Source organism: Scatophagus argus, chromosome 7 (genome assembly GCF_020382885.2).
Source record: "Scatophagus argus isolate fScaArg1 chromosome 7, fScaArg1.pri, whole genome shotgun sequence".
NCBI classification, from domain to species: domain Eukaryota; kingdom Metazoa; phylum Chordata; class Actinopteri; family Scatophagidae; genus Scatophagus; species Scatophagus argus.
The window spans coordinates 11,613,725-11,640,622 of NC_058499.1; the positions used below are offsets into that span (position 1 = coordinate 11,613,725).

General features: G+C 40.8%; 1 protein-coding gene across 2 annotated transcripts in view; it reads right to left on the bottom strand.

Annotated features, from left to right (window-relative positions):
• Nucleotides 1-26,898, bottom strand: part of scaper (S-phase cyclin A-associated protein in the ER) — a 56,736-nt gene that overhangs the window by 11,004 nt on the left and 18,834 nt on the right. For both annotated transcript variants that reach the window (XM_046393256.1, XM_046393255.1), the window contains 7 exons: nt 24,881-25,017; nt 19,835-19,900; nt 19,104-19,230; nt 12,602-12,717; nt 4,791-4,914; nt 3,060-3,289; nt 1,242-1,397 (listed from right to left, as the gene is read on the bottom strand). In XM_046393256.1, coding sequence (XP_046249212.1) covers nt 1,242-1,397; nt 3,060-3,289; nt 4,791-4,914; nt 12,602-12,717; nt 19,104-19,230; nt 19,835-19,900; nt 24,881-25,017 — 956 coding nt within the window. The remainder of the gene's footprint in view (nt 1-1,241; nt 1,398-3,059; nt 3,290-4,790; nt 4,915-12,601; nt 12,718-19,103; nt 19,231-19,834; nt 19,901-24,880; nt 25,018-26,898) is intronic.

The window sequence follows — 26,898 nt, forward strand, 5'->3', positions numbered from 1 at the left end:
GAACCATTACAGAACTTTCAACACAACATGAAATATGTTTCATAAAATTAATCAATTATACCAGTGTCTGCAGGGTCAAGTGGACCACACATTCAGCATACCCCAAAATTAATGCAATGATGCTAATATGTCTTTGCAGCCGCAGTGCAGAAGACTCAGTGAAAACCGTCAGTTGGTGCAGACAGACAATTTAAGACTACCGCAGCAGCACCAGCTATGATTTGCAGCCATGTAAAATGAAGGGTGTGTGACCTCTGGATGGAACCTACAGTGCATGCTGATACTTGATGTTAGCCAACAGGCTCTGTGTGAAATATGCTGCTAGGCAAGAACACAGCCTCCTAAAGCCATTATAATCCCCTGACACAGCAACTGGCATGGCCAAAATATTCTACAAGCCCATTGAGCATTCTTATATAAGACACACAGAGAATCTTGCCAGAACTGAACTCGCTGGCTGTTGTATTGATCATAACAGTGGTTTCATTAAACATGAAAACTCCATGTTTTCTCACAGATATTCAATGACAAACGCAGACTTCTATCATACTGGCATGAAGCAACAGCTGGTCATTGTTACTGCTGTACCTTGCAGCTGGCAAGGTACAGCAACACATTGGGTGAAACACAGACAGCAATGACAAGATCTTGGAGTCATTTACTGCCAGGAGGTGGGGTTATCACAGAACAAAACCTGATTGGCTCAAATGATACCTTCCTGAAACTTATTCCTATTGAAATCTGATTGCAGTGCCTGACATCAAAGCATTTTCAGAGCCTGTTGCTACGGCCTTTTCTTTCTTTTCAAGTGAGAAACTGTGGTTCTGATGTCCCTTAGAGTGACTGTGTGTGCTTAGCCTCTGTCAGCGGCGCCACTGAACCTCTCTGAGTGGAGGTCAACGTAGCACACGTGGGTGGGCTCCCCCCACGCTGCAGGCTAAGGTTTATGGTGAGTGACAGAGCGCTGGGTCAAGCAGATGCCTATCTCTATCTTCAGTAACGACAGCTTAGCAAGCTAGCTGGCTGGAGGAAACGACCTGCTGGCTGATTGCAGAGGAGTCACAGTCTTTGTTTGAGTAACTCTGAGCCCTGTCTTTATGGATCCTCGTGGAATTTAAGAACCGACAGTGACTCAGTCTCTGTCATTAGACCTATAGAGAAAGGTGTGTGTGTTTGTCAGAGGAAGATCAAGAGATCACAGAGATGATGAAGGTGTGTAATAGAATAAGAGACAAGCTCACCGTCCGGTTACGACAAAACACAGCTTGCACATGCTGTGCAGGAGAGCTGAGGCCTGCTGGAGGAAAGCAGACATCTTGGGGTGCTCGTCCACAGGACTTTGGACCGACAAGAAGCACCCGTACAGCTTGTCAATCAAACCCATGTTTACTACATAGCTGCAAGAAAAACACAAGAGGAGAAAGAACGTGTCATGGTTATTATTTTTTGTCTCCTAAATATTAAAACAAATTTACTATCCGAGACTTCCTTGGTAAAAAGCTCATCTCACACAGGCAAACAAAGACCTTTACTGTGCATACTTCCACAGCACTGCAGCTGAAAGCGGATACCTCACCTAAGCCCTCCACCCCCTGCTATTACTGTGATATCTCCAATTTGTCTTTGCCAATGACAGGTCTCATGATCATGTTCCCTGTACTCTTTCAGCCACAAATCACGGCTAATAGTGTCATTAGAGGGCTGTTGTGCCAGCCCAGTTCTGGGCCCTTGACAGTCTGTTGACCTGGGGCCGTCTTCTCCCAGCCCCGGTATGCCTGGACCTTTGAGCACACCTCAGACCCCAATAGCTTAAGGAAATATAGAGAGGACTACAGATGCCAATCAAGGCTTTCTAGTGGTCACTGTGACGCTATGGTTCCTCGTTCTATCACCGTCTTGACTCTTTGCTTCATTCACATACCTTTTTTGTTAGAACTGTCAGTCACTGAGGTCCTCTCAAAACAGGTGATTATGACCATTTTCAACCTCCACTGAAGGTCATCTGACACTTGAACCAAGTGGCATTGTTTTGACTTGACCCTCTTCCACAGCTTTACTTGAGTTGAAAGAATCTTTCCTCACACCGACTGCTTTGTTCAGTGCCTGCTGTCTGCCCGACAACCTGCTTGGTGGTCGAACTTGCCACTTGATGTGTCTCCTCATACCAGTACGAATTGAAAACATTCATGACAATGATAGGTGGATAAACGCATTAAAAGCCAAACTGAAAAGCTGCTAATGAGAAGAACGGAAATGGCGATCTCCTCTCCATGTGATATATAGGTTTGCATAATGGGAGAGTGTTGCAAAAGATAAAAATGTTTTGATCTTTTGTCCTTCTTCACTAGCATATACATTATACAAGGCAGCTGAGGTAAATCTTGTGCTCGTACTTGGGATTACCAGTCTGACGACACCATTTTTCTCAGGCCCTCCCCTGTCTCCAGGGTTACGACTGGGTCAGTGGATGAGAGTGGTGGGCCTGTGCAGCTGCTCTGTCCAGATGAATCATGGCTTGTGGGAGGGATGGTGGAAACACTGCAGTCTTCCACACGGCTTCATCAGGCCGGGCCTGCCTTTCCTCACAGCCCACATTTCTCCAACACAGCCACGACTCCTACAGCCCAGGCCCACATCTAGCTCCAGCGCCAGGTTCAAGGAGGCCTTTCAAAGCTTTGGAAGTGCTCTTTTGTTTATGCTACTTTGTGCCCACTCCCCCCGAACTAGAAACTGATTTTACTCGAAATGCAGCACTGAATGTGTGGAAAAAGTACGAGCTGGAAGGATGCCAGAATACACCCTCATTCTCACACTACTCCCGTTCTAACTAGACACCAGTTGGACCATTTCCAAAAAATCTGACATTTTGTCAGTCTACTCTTCACATATGGCACGCTGCTGAGGAAATCATAGGTTGACCAACTCTCAACCCAGGGAAGAGGAGTGGAGGAGGGATGTACTAAAGCAGGTAAAAAGGTCATAAGATGAGAAAAAGAGGTGCCATGTAGGAGGAGGAGAAGCAGTGTGAGAGGAGTACAGAGCGTTAGAAGGGAAAATACCTGATAAGGTCTTGTGTGCGAGTGTTGAAGGACTCTGTGGCAGAGCTCTTGACCTTGCCATCTGGGGAGGAAATCCGTGTCTTCTCGCCTTGTCCAGACTCAGAGATATTTGGCCACAGGGACTCCAGGATGGCAGCGATGGTTTGCAGAAGGCCTGTTGTCAAACCTTCAAAGACTTGTTTGTTCACACTGCGGCCAAAAATAGATTTGTCCTCATCTGGGACATATAGCTGCAAGAATGGAAGAGAAAAGGTTGCTTAGAGAAGTTACCCTCCTTGTACACCGAACATTTAATTAAAAGTATATTCTTTGATTAACAGAGATGTTGACAGGCTGCATTAGAAATCAGTCAGCATCAAATGCCATTAGACGCAATATCAACAGCTTGATCCCTATTCAAACTCCTGTGATTTGTAATGGCGAAAATAAACTTATTTAGTTGCTGATTGAGGCATTTCTTCAGCCACACAAATGACAAAAAGCGGATGTAAAAAATTAGAGACATAAAAACAAAAATTACATTCTGACAAGATGGAAACCGATTTAGAAAGGCTTTATAAAGAAATTACAGTGTAGTCAGATGGCCATTCTTTCTCATTTACATTTCAAAACAAACCTGAAAAATAAAATAAAATCACGTTTATGTCTATGTCTAAAACACAGTGCTACTCTTCAGTGGAAAACCTTGCAGAGGTAAAACCTTCTCATTTGGCCTAATGGTTGGGGTGAATGCTGACAGCATAGGTAAATCCACCGACATTCTCCACAAATCTAATTAAAAGGGTACACGCTCATATGGCAGCGCAACCCCCACTCTACTGCTCGCACACACGGACTCCAGAACTTAGCACAATAAAAACACAACAAATACAAAAGAAAATAAAACTTTGTTGTCCGACTTGGAAATTCAATCGCAGCTTATTAAAGCATGGTGTTTAGAGGCATGAATTACTTTCGAGGCCATTTCTTAATCCGCAGTGAACACATGGAGAACAGTTAGTTCCTGAAGTGCTGCTGGATATGTCAGTCAGCAGAGCAGCTGCTGGGATATGTTTTATATAAACTGAAGCATACAGGCTAACCTCTCCCTGTGTGCCCTGAGGAAATATGACTGCTCTGGATTGGAACTCGGCACAGGAGAAGGAAGCCCCAGTAGAGTTCATGCATGTACCACAGCCCTGTGCCTGTGCCTTATCCTGTCTATGTTGTGAGTGCAGGCGGCCCCAGCGAGCCGCCACCGTTAGATGTTTAGAGTGGGCTGATGTTTACAGTCCTTCTTACAGAGTGCTGAAGGATATGGGCTGACATGTCGCCGCAATGCAGCCTGCCTGCCAGCCTGCCTGCCTGCCTGACTGACTGAATGTGCTCTCACATTCCCTCCGTGAAGAGGTTGGGCAACAGCTTGTTTCTCACTGGCCTGTATCTTGCCCTGTCTTTCATTAACACTGTGGCAGGAACTGACACCAGCAGAAAGAAAGGGTTTTCTCAGTAGTTAAAGCACTGCACATCAACAGATGAATGTAAAGAAAACAAGGAAGGTTTAATAAAAAGGGCAAATTTATGCCTGGCTGTGTTAGCGACATTGATAGTTTTAACCTGCATCCAACATATTGGACATCTCCTTTACAAACATATGACACAAATATTTAATATCACTGCATCATTTATCAAATAATTTTGTTTGTGATGAAACAGTATGTATTGGTCATGTGCTGGGATGAATAAACTTACTGTTAACTGATGTAGCAGCAGGTCCATGAGGAGCACTATCTTGTTGCTAAACAGCACGTAAGAACTGTTGACGGGGCACCAGGAACATGCCAAGTAGTAGGTATTTACAGCAGCACAGAGGGATCTGACACAGAAAGATGACAAATGTTATTAAGCACAAGTTAAAAACACACCTCAAGGTAGGCTTCAACTCCCCTTGCAATTCGTCAAAGAAACAAAACTACTGGGATGTTAATGTCTAGCCCTGGGCACTGACAAGACTATCAGAAGTCATCAGGAAACCAAACACACTCTTCTGTATTTGTGGTTTCTTAAGGGTGCAGTTTGTCTTCACAAGTCAGAAGCATATCTCACTGACAGCGAGAGTAAGGAAGCTGATTTGAGGAATAAAGCACTCGTATCAGCTACTTATGCAGAGACTCCCCCTTTCTGCAGCCACCTTCAGACGAGCTGAGCGCAATCTCAGTCCCATCTTGGCCGAGATGGTGCAGCATTTCCGCTGGAGAGATAAAACTATTCCTCTCAGCAGCTCCTCGCAGCCGCCAGGCAGCCCCAGGCAGCGGCAATGCCGAGTCAGTCAGCATGCCTCTGTATTATGTCTGCTCTAAAACAAGCCTCAGAGAAGATTAATGCCTCAGATAACTGACCAATCGTTCTGCTCTGACTGTTACTCCCCCTCACCCCGTTTCATCAGTTAATATTTTCTGACAACTGTGTATTTTAGCCATTGGTGGAATGGCGTGTCCTATCTGCTCGCTTGAAGAATGGAATCTGCCTCTCCAGTGCCTAAAGTAGGCCATGTTTATTTCAGCTGGTAAACATTTTGATATCTACCGAAACCTTCACATCTGCTGTGTGTTTTCGGTCAAACCGCGCTGGCATAGTAAAGGAAAATAGATTAGGCTGAGGCAGACCTGAGTTTGTCAATGACTTCCTCTATTCTTTGCTCTGCATTTTGCTCGTGGGCACATAGGTCACTTTGCTGTATCATTATTGACACTGCAGGGTAAAGCTGTCAGACATGGAATGTGGTGTTAATGTGAGAAGCATTATATTTTTGAGTGGTCGGATGGCGTCCAAATGTCACATCAAAGCTCACTTCTGTCCCCCTGAAAACAATAACAGAGCAGAGCCTTCTTGTAAATTGTTAATGTCCTATATGGCAGCTGTATTGACAATGATTTAATTAAGGCATAAGAATGGTGGAAAAAGTTAAGCTATAATGGTTAAGTGCAGTCTATATGGAACAAGAGGTGAGGTAACATGAGATTCCCACCAAACTACGTTGCATGCAGCCATGTTGCATCAGGACTCTGATTCTCTCGTGAACACGGGACTAAAGATCAGCTTCTATGTAAATACCAAAACGACAACTCAACTACTTTTTCTCAAATACTATTTATAATTACATGCTCCAAACTGCTTGTGAAATTTAAGCTGTGGTAGCTGCCACATACATTCCTCCAAAGGACAGGAGTTACTTTAGGTGCCCTAAGTCACTATCTTGGCATTTAAGATCATGTCCCTGATGAGTAAAGTAGTGCACAATAGTAAGGATATCATATGACCTATCTGAGATACAATAACTAGGCAGGACTGACTTCATTACTGTCAAAGAGTGGTTTCAGAACAGCCAGGTAAAGTTCACCTTGGTCAATGGGAGCATTCAGGTTACACCTATTACGACAGAGTTTTGGTGCGCTCTTCCTGCCAAATACTTGTTGTGTGAAAATGCGCAGTATGCCTGGGAAACAGAAATGTCACCATTTGCTTTTAGGGATGTGCAGTGATTGGCCGATAAAGGTTTTCAAAATGAAACACAGGTAACAGTCTGAACATTTTTGCCGATAAGATGGCACTTAAATTTTGCACCCCAAATGCTACTAGTTGACTGAGTGACTTCTTATGACTTAAATAAGAATGACTTTGCGTAGCTGCAACTTGTCAGGGTTTAAAGACGCAAACTACTGGAACTGGTTGGAATTAAACAGATCCGACTCCAGTTGGGGACCTCTGCTGCATGTCATTCCCTTCACTTATTTTGGTAGTTCTGTAATGTTAAACTTAAGTCTTGGTCTATCTATGTCTGTGACTTTTTTATTATTATTATTATTATTCAACTTTTCAAATGAAGTTTGACCACGTTCAGCATACAGTGCGCTGAATTTTCGTTTCTCTTTTTTTCCATAATTTGGCTTTTGCAAAATATATTTCCTTTCTTTTTTTCTGCTATTCTGAATTATGAAAGTATTTTAATATTGATGCATCATGGTTACACAAAACATGGTGGTTTTAAGTTGAATTAACACATAACTTATGATTATAAAGAGTACAGCTTTCAAAGAGAAATATTTCATTACAAAAAAGTACAAATACTTAGTATCACACATTACAACACAGTATTTTACTTTTTTTTTTTTTTACTTTAATTCAAGGCCTGGGTGTCTTTTCTCTCCCCAGCCTGACTAACACAGTCTAATTAAATCACTTCACTTCTGTCAAGACAGATCAAGCCCTCTGGTCCTAACAAATGACTCACTCAACTGCTCATGTAATGAGCATACAATTGCTTTGTAACACAGTTAATCAGGCTTGTCTTTGGTCATCTCTGAACAAATGAGAAAGCTGTCAAAGGCATGTTGGAGTTATGCCCTTACACCAGTTTGTACAATGAACCATCACAGTGATCTGTCTTTGGTTTCCTCCCACTTAATTGAGCTTGATGAGCACGACACCTGATAGTCCGCCCTCTCTGGGAATCTCACTATCTCAATACCCCTCAGTGACAGCTCCAGTGAAAGACTTTAAGGAACAATTTGGTAAAGTGCCACACCACCCAGTCTCACGTTACACAAAGAACTTTGTGGGGAATGATGTGTGCCAGTCAATCTAACCAGGCGACATTCCTCCACCTACACCACTACAGAGTTCCCATTACACTGAGACTGTGCTTCACATGTCTCCAAAATGACCACTGCCACTATCTATCACATATCTAGTGCATTACCACTGTTAGAAAACAGAAGCATTAAACTATTACTGTGTAAGTTTTAACTGGTGGACCACCATGATGGGTCTGACACTGATAAAAACAGGTTAAGAGGGAAAGTGAGATGCAAATAATGATTAATGTAATCTGCACACCTACGCTAAATAACGATTAAGATTAACGATTAAACAAGATTAACCTCACCACAGCCGAGGAATACTATTTTACCTGAAAAGCTATTCAGATCCATAGAGAAATGAAGCCAAGAGTTAGAGGAATGGAGCACACCTGATCCCATCTTGTCCCCCTGCAGCCCTCTGAGGCTCTGCCTGGGTGGCCAACAGGCCTATGCACAATAAGGTGGAGGCGTGGGGGTTTTAGCAGTGCAAATCACTTCTGAATTTAAACTCGTAATATTCTAATATAATTTATATATAATATCAGTTTGAGGTTGACAGACAAGGCTATAAATAAGATTAAGAAGGAGAAACTATTCCTGAAGGTCAGGATTTATTCACAGTATAGCTCAAAAAGCAACCTGACTGGTCAACTCCAGCATAAATCAGAGGTAACACCCATAAAGTCAGTTTTCCAGGGGAGATGGGCAATTATGGATTGTGCCCATCTTTCAATCGAGTCCATTTATTATAGTGAATAGCCAACTTTCAATCAGCTGACAAGAGGACAACAAGCATGTAAAAGGCTCTTTATGCTTTTTGTCACTGCCTTGAGTTATCAACCCCAAGATCTGTGCTCCTCAACCTGAGTCTCACATTTCTCGCCCTCTCAGTGTGTTTCCTATCTGGGCAGTCAAGCCTGACAGGAGCAACGCGGCAGAAATCTGACCGACTTCCAGATCAGGTAGAGTCCCTGCCTTTTAAACAGGGTAAATTTGTGTTCAGGGGAAGAAAAAGAATCCTAAGCCAAAATAAAAGGTGAGGAGCAAATCCATTTCCTTGTGCTGTCAAACAATCCCTTCATTCACTGCTATCTAAATGACATTTAATTTGACTCTGCTGTTGATCTCCCCGATACCCTGAGTGCTTGCAAGACATCGACTCTGCCTGTCGTGCCACACTGGCCAGGTATGAAGGGGAGAGAAATCTGATGAGCCGTCACACACCATCATGCACAGAAGCATGAGTGTGTGCACGCACAGACACACACACAAATGGTGGAAAACATCCTGAAATAAAACCACAGGTAGCAGGTTTGATTTCACAGGATACACAAGGTCATGCGAGACCGAGGTAGAAATACAAATTGGGTTAACACGCAAGGACTGGAGATCACCTGTATGACGTACCATTAGAGCTTTGCTTTGCTTTTTAGAATCAATGAAAAGTGTAAGCATACGTAGTGACTAAAGCGTCAAAGCATGCATTTTTGATTTTTTAATAGATTATTATTTTTGTTTGGATTTTTAAAAGCCTAGTTTGTGTAGAGGCAGATGGCGCCTAGTCCTGAAACCATTTTCGAACAACACATACTTTCAGTCTTTCTTCCTCTCTTTTTTCCAATTACCCCTACTGAAAGACAAATGCTAAAATATATATATAGTCATCGACGCTGGCTTTAGGCTTTCACTGGCTCTGACAATGTGTGGTTGTTGTAACAGAAAGAAAAAAACCTTAGGCCCTTGGAATGTTGCAACAGGCGTTTCTCTATATTTCCTGACATTGTATAGCTCAAACAATTAATATTTAGTTGCAGTCTCACTAAATAATATAAAAAGGCCGATAACAACGGCATTAAGAGATTGAAGCACATTAAAATTCACGAATATGAATTACAGAGAAAAATAATTCACAGAATATATACAAATCAAATAAATTCATATGAAGTAAAATAAATTTTGTTCACAAAAAACCCAAAACTAAAATTTGGGATCGTATTCTGCATTTTGTGAGATTTCATCTCTCCAGCTGAGGCTAATGACAGCAGCTGCACACACCCTCATCTAGACATTCCACTGACCACAGGGTTACACCAGGACATTAGCAGAGCCTCGCAGAGGAATTAGCTCATTAATGTAATGGTAACAGTATGGAATCAGCCTCCCTGGGGAGAGATACGGCAGGAGCATCTCCGCAGCTGCCTTTTTTGTAAATCACTCTGCTTATCTGGTAGGAGGAGGTGATCAATACAGCAGCATCACTGTAAACAGATAATGTAGCGCACTCTGGGGCTAGTGTCCGTATAGCAGCCCATTAGGCTACACAGCCATCCAGATGACGGATAGTGATAAGTAGACAGCCGGGCTGCGTCCTTGTATTGCATCTCATCACCAGCTCCCGACTACACTGGCCTGAATGAGCGGTGACCTCTGCTGCATTTTACATTGCTTACAAAAAAACGGGGGGGTGTGGAGGGGGCGTGTATCAGTGATATTTGTTTGAGTAAAATTTAGACTATTCAAATCTGCACATGGATTCACAAAAACTTAACTGACTTTCATTTACATACACAGCTGTAGCCAACACACACACACACTGCGAGCAGAAACAGGCCTGTGTATGTGATAGGGCAATTAAATTGACCGCCCTCAAAAGTGCACTGGCGTTTATGATGTTCACGGCATTTCTACAACATAATCAAGAGCAGCCTATTCAAAATACTCTCATCCATAAATCGCCATTTAAAAGTTAATATGATCCTGAACATAATTTTGCCTTTTCAGGAGGGACAGTTATCCATTTTGGGGAGCTCTGATAGATAGCCCAGTAGTTAATAATAATCTAAAGGAAAATGGTACAACGCTGAAATACAACACAAAATTTTACATGATATGTAACCTTTTCGTCTCATTTTCAGTGGGTTTTCCCTGATTGGCAAATTGGTCAACTGTTTTCCTGGGTTTTCTTCAAGGAAGGAATCCTAAATAACTACATTAATTTATTATGCTACATTCTACAAGCTACAGAACAAGCTGTTTCAACCTACAGTACAGAACTTGTTGTATGTAGTCATGCTGTATGTAGTTAGGATGAATGTCTCCACAGCAGCGGATTGATGTGTTCATCGCAGGCTTATCTCTGGTTCAGTTATTTGCAAAATCTCTCAAGGGTCCAAAGGTATCACGCTTGATTCTAAACAAGCTCCTCTGGAGGAAAAAACAATTTAACCACGTATGAAAGAAAATCTGGCTCAAGACCATTCTCTTCTAATGACTTCTAACTCACTCCAGAGGTGGATTTGGCTAATGTGCAGAGGAACGAAACACAAGGGTCAGATCTTTGTGTCATGTTCCTTCACCAGTGCATGCCAAGGAGATGTCTTAAAAGGAGGTATTGTGTGTATTTAAGGTAACACACCGTCATGCACAGATGTGCAATCAAACTCTGCAAACAAACACTTTGTACAAAAGACAGTCTCTCCATTTAAGATAATAACATTTCTTGCAATTCAGAAGTCTGCTTGAAATTCCCTCAGATTACAATGACTGAGGAAGAGAGAGTACAAAAAAAAAAATCAATATACATGTGATGCCCTTTAAAAGCCTTATAAATATAAGAAGCATTTGTCCATTAGCAGAGATTCAGAGACCAGTAAATGCTAATGAATGGGAGTGCAAGGCCATTCAAGTCCATTACAGAGTCCCGCTAGTGAGTACAGCAGCCTCTCTGAGGTTATCTACTGGCAGGCCATGCAAACGCCAGACCCACAACTCAAAAATACTCTGCCCTCTAAATGATGGATGGGACATATATGCTTTCTGTGTTTCGAAGGAAAAGAATGAACACAAATTGATTACGGAAATGGAAATGCTTTCCATTTCTAGAGGGGCAGCACTGTTACTCATTAATACATTCTCAGGATATTTATTGAGATGATGCAATTACGGTATAAACAATGATGAAGTAGGTTAGTCGAGATTAGCTTATTCACTTCATGTAACTGCAAAAACAATCACAAAGACGGGATGTAAAGAAATGTGTTCTCAGTAGGGTCAGAGAAAGGGTACAGTCAAAGAGAAGTCATTTGGAAGAAGGACTGTAACAGCTGCTCAAGGCCATGTGAACATACAGCATTAAACAGTACGGCTCATTCAAAAGCCTTCTTCTCCTTTAAGTTTTTTTAGCACAGTCAATGCAAAAATAAAATCTGTCAATACTATTTTCATTCTTTCAGTGCTCAGGTTTATCCCCATACAAAAAGCCTTCAGTGTATTTGTACACAACCAAATAGAAACGTAAATCTACTAAATCTACTTTTTGCTAGTGATTACTACCAATCAAACCTAAACCATTTTGTTTCTTTGACATTATTTACTACACAGGGTAATAAAAATTTGACTTTTCTTTCCCTACTCATAAATTCAACAAGTAAACCAGTGCATATGTTATTTGTTGTCACTTAGTTGCTACTTTTTAAGTGCACATTAAAAGAAGGATGTGCATTTTGTCACTGAGATCATCGTGCAGGTACTATTCTTCATAGATCATCCATAAACTCAGGGTTACTGGGAATAGTGCAGAAAATCAGTCCATACATATTCCATCGCTGACAATGAACCTAAACTGAGACTGGCACCTAGTCAAAAAGATCCCTCTCACTCACAGCTAAAGCCAGCAGTGATCTCAACAACTGGTCAGCATTTCAGAAATCAAACTGGTCCAACTGTAAGCCAAAGAGACAGCTCACCCTACTGGCTTGAAACAGAAACTTGATTAAGTCATGATAATAAACTGACAGGCATAGCAATGTTTTGTTTGATGGTTGTTTTGAGTTGTGTGATAAATCACAGGAATCTTCCACTGTTATGCATTATATCATTATATACCTTAACATGTAAACAGCTGACTACGGTGACAGTACTCACTTGAGAGGAATACGAGGAACAGCAGTGGGTGTGGAAGCAGCAGTGACAACCTGCAGAATTTGTTCCAGAGCCGACAGGCCGCCGCCCACTTGGAAGGCCACTTGGTCCGCATTGTTCTGTTGAGGCAAGGACAGAGAGGGAGACAGAAACACAGTCAGGGGACACCCACCACAGGCTGGACAGGGGATTACATGGCTCTCACCAGAGAGGGAGCCTCTTTTTCTCCTACAGGGGCGAGGGATTGAAATCTGAAACAAAGTGATCCCAAAAGTATTCCTGTTTAATCTCAAAAGTGCACAACCCGACTCCGCCCCCCTCAGCAGTCAAGTTTCAGTGGAAGGCAAATGCTCTGCAGGCTCCAGTTAGCACCAGGGTGGTCTCAGCAAATGTCCACAGACTGAACTGAAACTGAGAAAATGTCACTTGGCCCACAAAAAAAAAACCAAACAAACAAAAAAAAAACGAAGCCAACCACTCTAATAGGATAGGATACAGAAAAACATTAAATTCTTATCCTAATCAAGGCTAAATCAATAACGCATCAGAACTAATGACGTAAGAAAGGTGGATTAGAATTTCTTCGCCTATTGTGTCAGCATTTACAGGGATTAAAGTACTATCTAATCCTGTTCAGAGAGTTTTCTTCAACCTTTAACAGTCCAGCCTCACATGCTTGCAGAGGAGATCCTCTCACACTTCTAGTTGCTTTAGATCTTAAAATTTTACTCTGATAGCAGACTTTAATTACAACCTGATTTTTGTTTGATTAAATGATCCCATCTCAAAATTGTGATATGTCTCTAATGGCTCTTTCCAAATCCCACCAGCCAATTGTTGTGTTTATTTCATTTTAGACTCCCCTATTTGTGGCTTTAAAACTTAAAATCTATTGGCTTTATTTCGTACTTCCTTATTTGTAAACATCATTTTACATAATATTACATGAACAGTATTTGATAAAAAGGATAAGGCAATGTTGAGCAATTTTTTTTCATTCAAGCTGAGGCCATTGGTTTCTCTTGTTTTTAAGTTATATTCTTTTCTTCTCACTCTACAGTACATAAGATTTATGAACAAATGTATATCATTAGGTCGTAGCCTCCTGTGATGATAGAGTAATTGGCAGTAGGTCAGATGCTGTTGCTACACTGTCTTATAAATCAACAAGTACAAAGGCAGGAGCGAGCATTGACTATCAGGCATGTTTGTGCCTGGGTCAACAGGGAGGAAAGGAGGTGGAGGGGAGCTGCTGATGGAGGACCTTCTTCACGCAACTGTAGAAGGCCGTGTTACACTGCAGGTCACTCCTCCACCTAATGAGGTTACAGGCTCCTCAGTGCTGTGACAGCAAGAAAATCCAGCCACTTCATAGTGCTTTTGTTCAGCACATGGGAAGTTGCCAACAAGTCTGAACACATTGACAGAGAGAAGCGCTTTACCAAATTACAGATAAGCTCTTCATCTGTCATTCATTCCCGGTGCTGAGGTAACTGCTCCTCGATTCCGGTGTTAGACACACACAGGCACACTAAGCAATCATTTAGGGTTCGGGACAAAAACATTAACAAACACGCCAAAGACCCTTTGCCTTGAACATAATGAGAAATGTCTCAAAGACAGTCTCAAGGCAATGTTTGAAAAAAATACCTCATTATGACTTCCTTTCTGTATGTTGCCAGCAGTTTCCATGCCTAATCAATTGGGTCTCAGTCACTGAGCTTGGCTTAACCCCTCTCTTAACCCTCCCATCAACACACCTACCTAAAAGCTCTGAGGCTAAATGAGAAAAGGCAGCTCTTTCATAGCAGCTTATCAAATGGTATTAAAGGGGGTAACTGGGACCTGCCCAGTCCTGGCTGTCTCCTGTGAAACCAGACAAGAGTTTCTTGGCTAGTCTGTGCCTTGTCTGTTCTGCTGACAGATTTATCTGTTGTGATGATGGAACAATACGAGTGAAGAGGATTAAGTTCAAACTACCTGACATATTATGTTTAGGTGGTCTCTGCATGCAGTGGTCCACAGAAAACAAAGGAGGCATAGAATTATTTCTGTGAATACATACATTTCACCACAAACATAACATTTGTAAAGTTTGTTTTGCATAGCAGCTCTGAAGTCTATAGATGTTGATCTCCGCTCAAACCAGCTGACTTTAAAATGAGAACGGCCTGTGGTGATGATATATCCTTTCTACAAACCTTGTACCGTGCGTGGGGAACAGAAATAATGTTTGTATGTAATTACAGTGACAGTGTGTGTACACCCCAAGCTGAATTTGCATACAAACTTAAGAGGATGAAAATAATGTTTTTACTCAATGTACTTTAAGGGATCCTCCAACACTTTGGGAACCTGACTTGTTTGTAGTCAAAGTCAGATAAGAAGATTAGTTATCAGTTTCCTCCCTATGCCTTGAGGCCTCCTTAGCTCAAACATTGCAAAGATTGTAAACTCTCACAGTTAAGAACAAAACCAAAGAGACTCATGGATGCTTAGATGGTTAGTAAAAAATATGTAAGTAATACAGGGTTTGAGAATATTTTTATTCATGTTAGTGACATGGCTCAGGGATGGTACTGTTGGTCAGTCAACCACTTTGGTTTAGACAATTATCGGCTACCATATAATTTTGTAGTCTGTCATGTTCCCCAGATGATGACTTTCCCTCCAGTGCCAACTTGAGGGGACGATTTGTCATTATTAGATTAGATTAGCAATTAGCTTTTCATCTAGCAAGATCACCAGGTCAAAGACGTGTCCCGTTCATTGTTTTAAACATCCCCTAAATTAATAATATTTCTATCAGCCTCACCAAGCTGTAATAGTGTAATTAACAAATGTCAGCATGCTAACATGCTAACCAGACATGGTGAACATCAGCTTGTTAACATTGCGATATTAGCATGCTGGCATTTGTATTTAGCTTGACACACCGCTGTGGCTATAACGTCACAGAGCTGCTAATGCAACTCTTTGTCTTATTTCACTTCTAGACGTTCACTGTTCAAATTATCCACGTCAAAGTCAGTCATTTTCCAGTCATAAGGAGGACTACTTAGTCTTTGAAAATGACCCATGCTCTACTTCATTGCACTCAGCAATGCTAAACATGTCCTACATTTTCAGTATCTCTGTACTAAAAGCACAGAGATGTAATTCATATCGTCACTGTGACAACATATTTCCCAAAATGCAGGAGTGTTCCTTTAAGTTCCAATCTGTCTGTGCCCGGCCACACACCAGCAGATGCTACAACAAAACACAGTAACAGGATGAGCAACTAATTTTGTACCAAACAGAAAAAAAAAAAAGAGCCACCACCAAGGGCCATGCATTAAGACAATTGAGAAGTACGGCTCCTGAATAATACAACAGGGGGAATCTTATCCAATTATTGTCCGGGTGACCATTGTTACCACAGCTGATGGGAAGCCTGAAACAGCTGGCAATTCCAGCAACACTGTCTGCAGACCGGCCAGATTGCACTTTGTAGTCTCCTCCTACCAGGCACTTTAATTAAAGCAGAGAGGAGGGCACAGCCTCAGTCATCCTGCCCCACCAACAGATGGACAACAACTGGCAGAGTTCATTAAGAACTGGCTTCAACTTTGATCTGCACCTTCAAGTCAGGAGTCTACTTCTTCACAACTAAATCCTAACAATGACAGAGACAAGTATGACAGACCACCCTGTCCTCGCATGAATTTCATCGTTACACATCCTTACAGAAAAGCTCAAGAGTGGTAAACAAAGCTCTTCAGGCTGAGTCAACTGTAAACCACAACAAGGCTGCTGAAGTAAACATTTTAAGGTCGAGTATAAACTTGTGTGCTTACAAGACGTAATGGCATATGATTTTGCAGACGACGCAAATGCAGGGTGAATATGGAAATGGATAATTCTACAAACTCTGTTTATTCTATACAATAAACCAACATTAATCAAAAGGGCAGCATGGTGCACAATGAAAGCTGCCAAAGAAACCACAGACAGTCTCCATTGGTAACTAATACACAAAGAAACCCTTTCACTATTAGTCTCGTGGTTAGAAAACAGAAATGGCTTAGAAACAAATTTAGAAACAATTCCAAACAGCTTACAATTGGAAAAAAGAAACAATATTAGAGCTGAAAATCATAGATGTTTCCAGTTTCCATTCACGTACAGTATATTTTTTGTGATTATGTGATGATTTACTTAATCCACAATCTAATCTAAAAAACTGAATGGGAAATACCCATTAAAGAAGGCAATGACTTCATACTGTGTTTGGTAGTTTCACCTGATGACGAACTTCAGTGATGAATCATTTATCGAAACTGACAGATCAATAAATTGATCAGGTATACATAACACTTTACAACCAGCTAAAAGTAAATATTCCTCATTAATATTTGCTCATTAAGTTGAAAACTTTCTAAACTGAATGATATGTTACGCTCTATTGCTGTCTCTGACAGTGTCGATCTGGGCTGTATTTCTCAATCTGCTTGAGGCACAAGCAAGAAACTTGATTATCCTGCCACTCTGCCCTTCACCTTCCCCCTGTGTCCCCAGATACAAGTCCCACCAGTCCCAGCGATTGGCCCAACCAGGCCCTGACAGCTGGCAAATGAAAATGAAAAGTCACTGGTTTTCAGAGCACCACACTCCTGACAGTTCCTGACCTGTCATACATGTTGCCCTTTTTGTAGACAGGCTCCAACAGAAGAAAATGGTAAATGGCAAATGATTTGGGCAAAATACAATTCCAAATGCTTAATAATAAGGGAAATGTGCAGGAAAAAGAAAAGAGCACCACATTGAGAAAACTGCTATTTTCAACCACTGAAAGTAAAGAAAAAAAAAAAATCAGGTTTGACACAAAATAAACCATTAGAAGCCACAGAGGGAGAAACACACTGGGGTCAGAGACTAGACGTAAGCATGGGAGGTGTGGGGGTTGGATCCAAACAGCAGAGCAAGAGGGGGAGTGTCGGGTGTTGTCTAAGGAATTAGCAGAGAAAGTGGAGACTGAATCAGATATGGGGGAGAAAAACAAATCTCTAGGTGAGTCAATGACATGAGAGATGCTTGTTAGGTCAAATAATCTAAACGGTCCTGACTTGATGTGACTCAGGGGCCAGACAGCCACGCTGACGGAGACTCTATTTATTTGACTTTGTCCAGGGATTAGAGAGGGAAGTGCTCCCCAGGTTGTCTCATTGGCCAAGCAAATTGTTCCATTCAGCTTTCAGTGATGTTTCTGTAAGTAGCTGGTGAAGCAGAACTTGACAAAACAGTTTAACAATGTGCTTTTAAACTGGGCTGCACGACAAAAAGCACCCAGACAGAGCCTTGATCTCCCCCCCCCTTGCCTGCAACACCCCTGTTGAATGGAGCACATCTCCTGTGGCCCACTGACCTCTGACCTCCCACTGGGACTATGCGGTGCTGAGGGGAGGAGCTCTCATGTAGTGACAGCTTGTGAGCTACTCACATCACACTGGTCCCCTCCTCTGTCTTTATAGGACACTATGCCACCCACTTGAGCCACCTCTTTGCCCCTCTGGGGAAATTCTCCAGCCACCCCCCTCGTCACTGATGGGACAACATAACCTCTCTATCCTTACGCCCAGAGTCTTGTACAGTGGGATGTTATGATGGCGCCAACCACAACTTGGCAGGAAATTTATGCCTCATTACAGGAAGTGGGCTGTATATTCTCCTCATCATAAACACGGTGGCAGGTGTTTTAATTCCTCCCCTCAGTCTCAAATTGATGTGAATTTTACTGTAAAAAAATGCATGCAACAAAACCTCAGGGACAGATGTTTCAAATCAACCATAGTTGGAAATGTCTGCCGATATATCTGACAATTACATACATTTATACAGCTGTAAAGAAGTGCAAGGAAAATGCAAAATCTCTGAAAAAAAAAAAAAAGAAGTCAGATTCACTTGTTCAATAAAGCCTTGTGCATCACTGGCATTTCATCTGGAAATCCAATTTAATATTGTCTAAACCAGTGACATCTGAGTCTAGCGAGCGGCGTAGACACAAGACAATGCTTGCTCTCGTGCTAGGAACCTCCTCTATTGGTACCATGTGCACAATGAAAACACAGCTAATCTGGTCTTCATTAGCCAATAACCAAAGGCAAGTTGGTTTGGGGTAAGTAATACTCTACATGGGGAGGGTGAGACTCATGGAGACACAGCCAAACAAAACTCATCACTAAAGAGACATGCCAAAGGGCTGGCATGACCCGTGCACTGCTGCAGACTGTTCAGGGAACAGACAAGCCTACAAAGCCCAGTATGTAATGCAATGAAGTGGACGGCCTCAATACTTGCAACTTCAAACCTTTGTAATAGACACCTACGATAAATAGCAGTAAGGGTATATGCATAAAAATAACTGTATAATTAATATGAAACCAATGAAATGAACTTTACTTAAAAAAAGATACATATAACTCAATCATATTGCTGTATCTGTCCGATCCATTTGCTCCTCTACCTGTTTTTCTAAGATGCGAGAGATCTCCCCCAGGGTTCTGTCCAGACCAGACACTTTGTTGTTGGCAGACTGGCCGCTGTCTTGGCCCTGCAGCTGCTTCAACAGGTCCTTCACCAGGCGCTGCAACCTGAACAGGGGCACATAATTACTACAAATCTGTTTACAAACACCAGCTCTCAATCCATGTTTCTGTGCTACTTCAGCCAATGTCTATCCACCTTGGAAAAGCTGGAACTAGAGATTGATTACATGAATGGTAAAAACCCAATAAACAATTTTGATAATTAATTGTTTGTGTCATTTTTCAAACAAATATTACAATAAATATTGGTCTTTATAATATTAGTTTTTTAATATTAAGATTTGCTGCGTTTCCGTTTTCAGTAAACTTGATATATTTGGGTTTTAGAAAGAACAAAAAAAGAACTCTGTAAATTTGTAACTTTTTTGATTTCAATTGGCACAAGTTCATTAATTTCAGTTAACTGATAGACTATGTCATATTATGTCACTGGTATTGCAAATGAAACACATCATGTATTCTTAATATTTTTAACTTTAACAGACTTTCAGATTTTATAAACCAAATTCTTAATAAATTAATTTAAAAAATAGTGGTAAATTATTCAATTATGAAAATTATTGCTGCCCTTCACCACAGCTTTATAAATATTAAAGTATAAAAAAACAAGATTCAAATTATGAGAAAAAAAAAAAAACAAAACACTCACTTGGCCTTGTATGGAGAGTCAGGAACCTGTGTCTTTGCCTCCACTGACATCTCATATTCCTTTGCCCTGCAGATGGAAAAGTAGGAAAAAAGTCTTTGAATCCCAGGAAAAAAAGCGTTTGGCCTGTCACTTAAGAACACAACAAATGAAAGTGTGAAGAGAGAGAGGAAAAAGTTCAAGTTGGCTTTGTTTACTTGGCCTGTCATCCATTCACCAAGAAACTTGGCTTAAAAGAATCAGACAGCATGTCTTTTGGATGTTTTGTTGCTATTGGCTAATATCATGAAGACTTAATCCCTCCTTTATATCTGATGGTTAACATGGGAGGCTCAAGTTCTTCTCTCCACTAATTGTCAAATAAACGTTAATGTGGGGGTTACAAGCAACATAAGCAGCGTTTTGAATGTGCGACCTCCTAAAAGGTCATGGGCATTAGGGGACTGGTGTTATACTCCAACAGCCAGACTTTTGAGTCTGCGTGTGTTTGTGTAACTGGGTGGGGGATTCGCTGTGTCTGTCAATCAGGCATTCCCAGACATGATAAGTAACTATTGATCAGAGTCAGATAGAGCGCCTTCCGGTTACCCATCTCTACACTGATAGGATCAAACGCTTCCTGGAAGACGACAGGTGGATTTGTCCCAGCAGGTCGGGCATGGATCAACCAAAACCTCACAATCTCTTATGCTCAAGGGCAGTCATCTAATGGCGACTGATAACTCACCTGAGAGCTAGAGCAAGACATTAGGACATCAAAAATCTTCCGACTGCTCATCCATTCAGACACTGTAGCATTTAGAAAGTCAGTAGCGTTATTGCTAATTTGTTTTTTACTGGCTTTGTTTACTTTATTAACTCCATTAGCTGGCCGATGTGCCCTTGAGCAAGGCACTTAACCCCCATTTTGCTCCCCAGGCGGTTGATGCAGCCCACTACTCCTGTGTGTGTTTCACTGCATGTAATTTGCCAGGTGTTGCATGTGTGTTCAACTAAGGATGGGTTAAATGCAGAAGACAAATTCAGTGTGAGTATGTAAAAATATATATGCTGCCAATAAAGCTGATTCTTGATTAATATCTATTTAGATGTTGCTGCTACAAAACTCTTGCAACACTACAATAAAAATGCAACCTTGTCTAAAATACCTATATATTTTTATTAAAGTAAAACCTAAACATGAAATCTACAAGATCGCGCATATAAGCAATGTCAAAAGACAAGTCAAAAGTTGTGAGCAAGGATAACAATACACGTTCATACCACTCTTCAGTATTAATTGTAGATGTAGTCATTTTCTGTGTCCTGTAAGTAGGACAAATGAGTAGCACAGACTTGCTTTTGGAAGGGCCTGAACTATATCTGCCCTGTTTGTCATTCATTACATTGCAATATTAATCTCTGACAGTTTTATACCTAACCTGGTTAAACAGGGAGCAATTGCTGAGCAATTTATTATAGTCAGAAGCAACTTGTGTTAAATGGACCTCAGGCGATAAATATCACTGATCAGCAATAAGAAGGAAAGCACAAATCTAGAGTGCAAGACTATAAGCAAATCATAACACAGTTGATCTCAATTCCTGCAACCGCCCATTTCTTTAACAGACACACATTTTCTCCAATGCTGTTTACCAGAATTTACACAACACTGACTCCAAAAAAGGAAGCCAGACATCAGCTTGACTGCTATAAAGAGGAGCAGAACCTACAGACACCCAAAATTATACTAATACTTCAATAACTAAGTGTACTTAAAAACCCATGTGTGCATTGTTAAGGATGTATGTTAATTTACGAGGAGGTCTTTTTCTCCTTAATCTAAGCCAGCAGACTAGGTAAAATTAATTAGGGCCATGCTTACCACCTCATGTATTCTATACTCCATACAGGAGCGTCTTTGTGTAAACACCACCACCTAAGGCACACATGTGCACACACACACACACACACACCTAACTCTGTTCCCTGCTGCAGCTCGTACATGAGCTTAAGTGGAGACTTTGGTTTCAGAAGCTTAGAACTCATCCTGAGACTAACTGACAGGTTATTTACATTAAATTTTAAGAGCATATTCTCCTTCCCAACACACTTAAATATTAGAGAAGGTTATCCAGACCACAAAACAAACAAACAAACAAAAAAACAACAACACCAAAAAAACAAAAACATGTATGTTAAAATGCGTGTGAAAAGCTTTATGACAGAACAGGGCTGCATGTTGGCCTGGTGAAAAGTCTAGTGAGAACCACTCACTTCTTTTACGGACACCATACAGTGATCCAATAAAACGGTTCATTTCCAGCCGGTGGTGAAGCGGCTCACCTTTATGTTTACTGGGGCTCTGTGTTATTTATGACCTCTGAAAGCCCGCTGCCTTTGAGTGCTAGTCTCAGCAGGGCTGGTGCAGGAGTGACGGAGAACAGAGACAGATCATGTTGTCACTTTCTCGGTACCGCTGAGCCTCACAAAGCCAAAAACAGCAGCACTGAGAATAAAGCATTGTAGCAGAATGGGAGGGTTTCAGTCTGTGGTTGCCTTTTATTCATTTTCTCAATAAACGCTTTCTCCTGAAAAGCATAATAATAATAATAATGAATTCCATTGTTCGAAATCTCAGTCATGGTCATATTCAAAAGTCAACCATGATGATATGAGGGTGGAAGATATTAGGATCATTATGTGAGCGTACACTCACAAAAGGACACTGACCTTTGTGATCACAAACAAACACACAAAAAAAGTACTCCTCCACACCAAGACATGAAATGACAAGAAAGAGCTACAAGATGTTCCTGAAAGGTCACCCAGACAGGGCTGCTCGCCAACTCCCCAGTTTTTTCTCTAACCGTTTTAACACAAGACAGCACAATTAACAGAATGAAAATGGATGCAGGTGAATAGAGATTAGTGTTTTAAAAATGATATACACAATGGATGTTACTCTTAGAGGAGTTTATGGGTCTCGTCCAAAGAGAAAAAATCACGTCTTCATTATTAATCATAAAGAATAATAAAGAGCAAACTTTTTGCAATAATTCAGTTAGTGTTGCCAAGTTGTTTCACAATAATCATCTCAACTAAGATCTTGAACACTTATTACTGCACAAGCATTTATAAATCATAAATTATAAATGCAATAATTTAAATCCCAAATACACATTATTATTATTAATCAAAATTGAATAAATTACTCTAGTTGCCAAATACACTTAAGGAGAGGGAGGGATTATGCTGAAAACAGAACAGAACAAAAATCTCTGCCTCTTGGAGTTTAGTTCACAGTTGTGGTTTTTAAATTTAGCAGAAAAGGAGCAGAAAATCATTCTCATATATTTTGGAGTTGTCCCTCTGAGCCTCTACTGCATCCTAGAAACTGTTAATAACACAAACAAATACTTTCATACATCAGTGAGTTAAAAAAAAACTGAAATGGGAACAAGTTGAGCTAAAAAAAAAAACTGAATGGGAACATGTTTCTATTACTATACTTTTGGGGACATGCTAGCAGTCTTTTACTTGGAGATGGCAGAAGATGGACATACAAGCCTTGAAAATTACAGCAGACAGTGTTAAAGAAAAGGTTACTGATAACTTGAGAATTCATATTGGAATATAAGCTGATAACTGTAGAAACTGGATCACTTATCTTCATCCTTTAAGACCACATTATCAATACACCCTCCATTAGACCGTAAACTGTAAATGGACTGCACTTATATTGCACTTTTCGACCTGAGGGAGACAAAGCCGCTTTACAAAGCCTCTCATTCACCCATCTACACACACATGCGCATACGCTGAGGCCTGGCCATTCCTTGCTCAAGAACTTTTAAACAACAGAAAGAGCCAGGGGTTGAACCATTGACCCTGCAATTCATGGACAGCTACTCCTCGAGCTACATCCGCGTCATCAAGTTGGTTTTCTATCTGCGCACAGGCTTCATGTGCTCCTTTAGTGTTGCGTGCTGGCACCTTGTTTATTTTGTAACATGTTCAAGCAAAAAAACAAAAAAAAAAGAAAAAAAAAAAACTAACAATAGGCCGGTGTTGTTGTGATATGGTTCCTGACCAACAGCAATGAGTTTTTTAATTCACTATCAGGGCCAGTTTTTTTCAGTTTCCCCAAGCAGATGGGGGATGATGGTTCATAAGATGTAACACTCTCACAACATTTCCAAGCTGAAAACAAAACGGAAACATAACTTGAAACAAACAAGTGAAACAAAACATCTGTAATGTGATTATCACATCTGGACATTTATGTTGGGCTTTTACTATTTTTTAGCTTGCTTACCACAAAACTAACTTCTTTATGCAGTATGCCTTCGTATAGGCTAATATACAAAGTCAGTGATTCCTCAGCCATTGACTCGTGGTGATAGAGGCCATATTTTGCTTCAAGCCTCTCGAAAGACAGGAACGTAGCACACTAAAAATAATTGGTGACCTTACATTTCAGATATTAATGTCCTTGGAGTGGAATATGTAACCAATGACTTGCATCAGTAACATCTTACAGTAACTACTGTCAACATTGTGTCTTTTTTCCACTCCTCTCCGTCCCTGTTGTCACAGCCAGTTAAATTGATTGAGCTCAGGTCCAGGTTCTGACACACAGCAGCTCTGCCTCCTATTTGTTGATTACTATTGATTTTCTTTGATATTTCATTTAAAAATCAATACCTCAGAAGAAGAAAAATAGGCATGGCTCATACATACTCGAACATACATCCTATACACCGATGAGGGCTCCAGATTTGGCAATGCCATGGCAGCAATTTGGAGGAAAGCTCTTTACAGGTGAAAGCCGGGGCCCTACAGATCGATTTGCAGTTTTGCTGCCCAATCACAGAAAGTGGTCATAAATTAAGCTCATCAGTGTTACCTTGTAGACAACCAGGATGCACATAACATCTGCTTTCATCTACATCTCCTTGTCACTCATAAAAAAAAAGAAAAAAGTCCAGGCAGTTTTGTCCTCTGTGCCAGTGAGACGATGCAGAGGGAGAAGCAGAGAGAGAGACAAAGAGAAAATGGACGCATTACCTGGAGTTCATCCTGGCGCGGAGCTTCTTTGCTTTCTTCCGTGCCTTCTGTCTCTCTTCTCCATCCTTCACGCTCTCAGAGGACACAGAGCTGTCAGTCACTATATCCACAATGTATTTCTTCAAGGAAAGGTGCTCCTAGAGTAGACAAAATCAATATAAGAAAGACATTGCTGGCCGTTATTTACTCTTACTTATAACAAACTTCTAAAATTGCTATTGTTTTTCTTCCTGATGGTGCCAAAACAAGCCCACAAATCAGTGGTGGAAAGTAAATAGGTATTTTTTAGTTAAGTGCTGTATTTAAGTATAGTTTTAGAGGTACAAAACTTTACTGGAATATTTTTATTTCTTATAACTTTGTACACCAACTCCACTACATTTCAGAGACAAATATTTTGCTTTACAAAAGGACCACTGACAGCTCTAGGCGCTAGTTACTCTTTAAAAAAAAAAAAAAAAGGCATGATAAAATTTAACAGATTGGTTACAACATTAAAATGCAGGTTACATGTGCTCAGTAATAATATCCCAGTTATCTAATATTATATAATTATGTAAATTTTCAAAATCAAAGATAAAATCTAGTGTGTTAATCTATTACTCACAATATTACTCATTAAGAACCGTTTCCTTCTTCGCAGTGAAAACAAACAATGTAAAACAATTTTCAAAAGTTTAAGTCAAAATTACAATGAAAATAAAACAGCAAATATAATCCTCATTAAATGTCTGTAGAAGTTATACACTTGAGGCACTAAGTATATTGTGTGACATGTAGATCTACTCGTCTCAATAACACCACTATATCCTGTAATTACCTCAAATACTTTTAAATCTTTTGAAGCAACCCACCCACAGACAAGTAAAAAAGGCTGGAGGTGTTGCCTCCTGTCTGGCCCTGTCAGATGATTCTGATATTTCCACCAGGAGACAGAAGAGAGCGTAACCCAATTTAAACAGCATGACGCATGTGCAAGAAACCAATTACCCAATTATGTTGTCATCCAGCACCCCAGAGGATAGGATGGCCTCACAGATAAAGCTTTCCCATTCAGCATTCAAACTAACCTGTGTGAGGGATACCATAACCTTTGGCCACAAGTGTTGTCAGTGCACCTGCTGTTTGAATAGGGGTTTTGACTTCGAGACGCTGGAAGTACAGGTGTCCAAAGTGTGCAAGAGTGAGTTAGTGCCACAAAACTACTGACCCAATCTAAAGGTTTCTTTACCATTTAGACTGAAAGCTGTTTAAAGCCTGCGTTCTGAACTATTTCTATGAGCAAGGGCAGTTTTGGTTATTTCAAATAATATATTTTCTGTATTTTGTGTAACTGTTTTCAAGTGGACTCCACTGGGAAAAGCTGATGGTGCACCAAATCAATTGCAATTTGTGGGCTTGTTTGCTCATGCTGCTCAAATAAGATTATACTACTGCTCAAATATGATTATACCACACCAACGTGGGCCTAATGGTACAAATTAGTGATACATGTTCAATATTATAGAGAAATGTGAGGGATTTCAAGCAAGTATTTTTAGGAGCTTTAATGTTGATCAAGTAGTAAAACTTATTTTAGTCTTTTTTTAAGAGTGTGAAACTAACAAGTAAAATAAGAGAAAGCAGATCATAATAACTTTGGACATGAAAGGGCACTGCAAGTGAGAGTATTGTGTTTCCAAGGAAGGCTGTGTGTGTCTGTATTTGTATGCGCACACCTCTGCCCTCTACTCTGTAAGACTACAGGTCAGTCAGGACTCATGACTGTAGCTGTCCCTCACTTGGGAGGCAGCTGTTCAGTAATCTCTCTGAGAGGCTCCCCGGTGCACCAGCCACTCACTTAATGGAATCGTTTCAGTAACGTATCCAAAACATCTTTGCAAAATCACACCGGTAATATAAAAGGGTACCTGAAATATTAAGCTGTCAAATATAATGCTGACACACAGACAATGATCCTTTAGCAAATAAATATATAATGATTACATCCGATTTCCTGTTGCTAGGAGGCTAGCCTG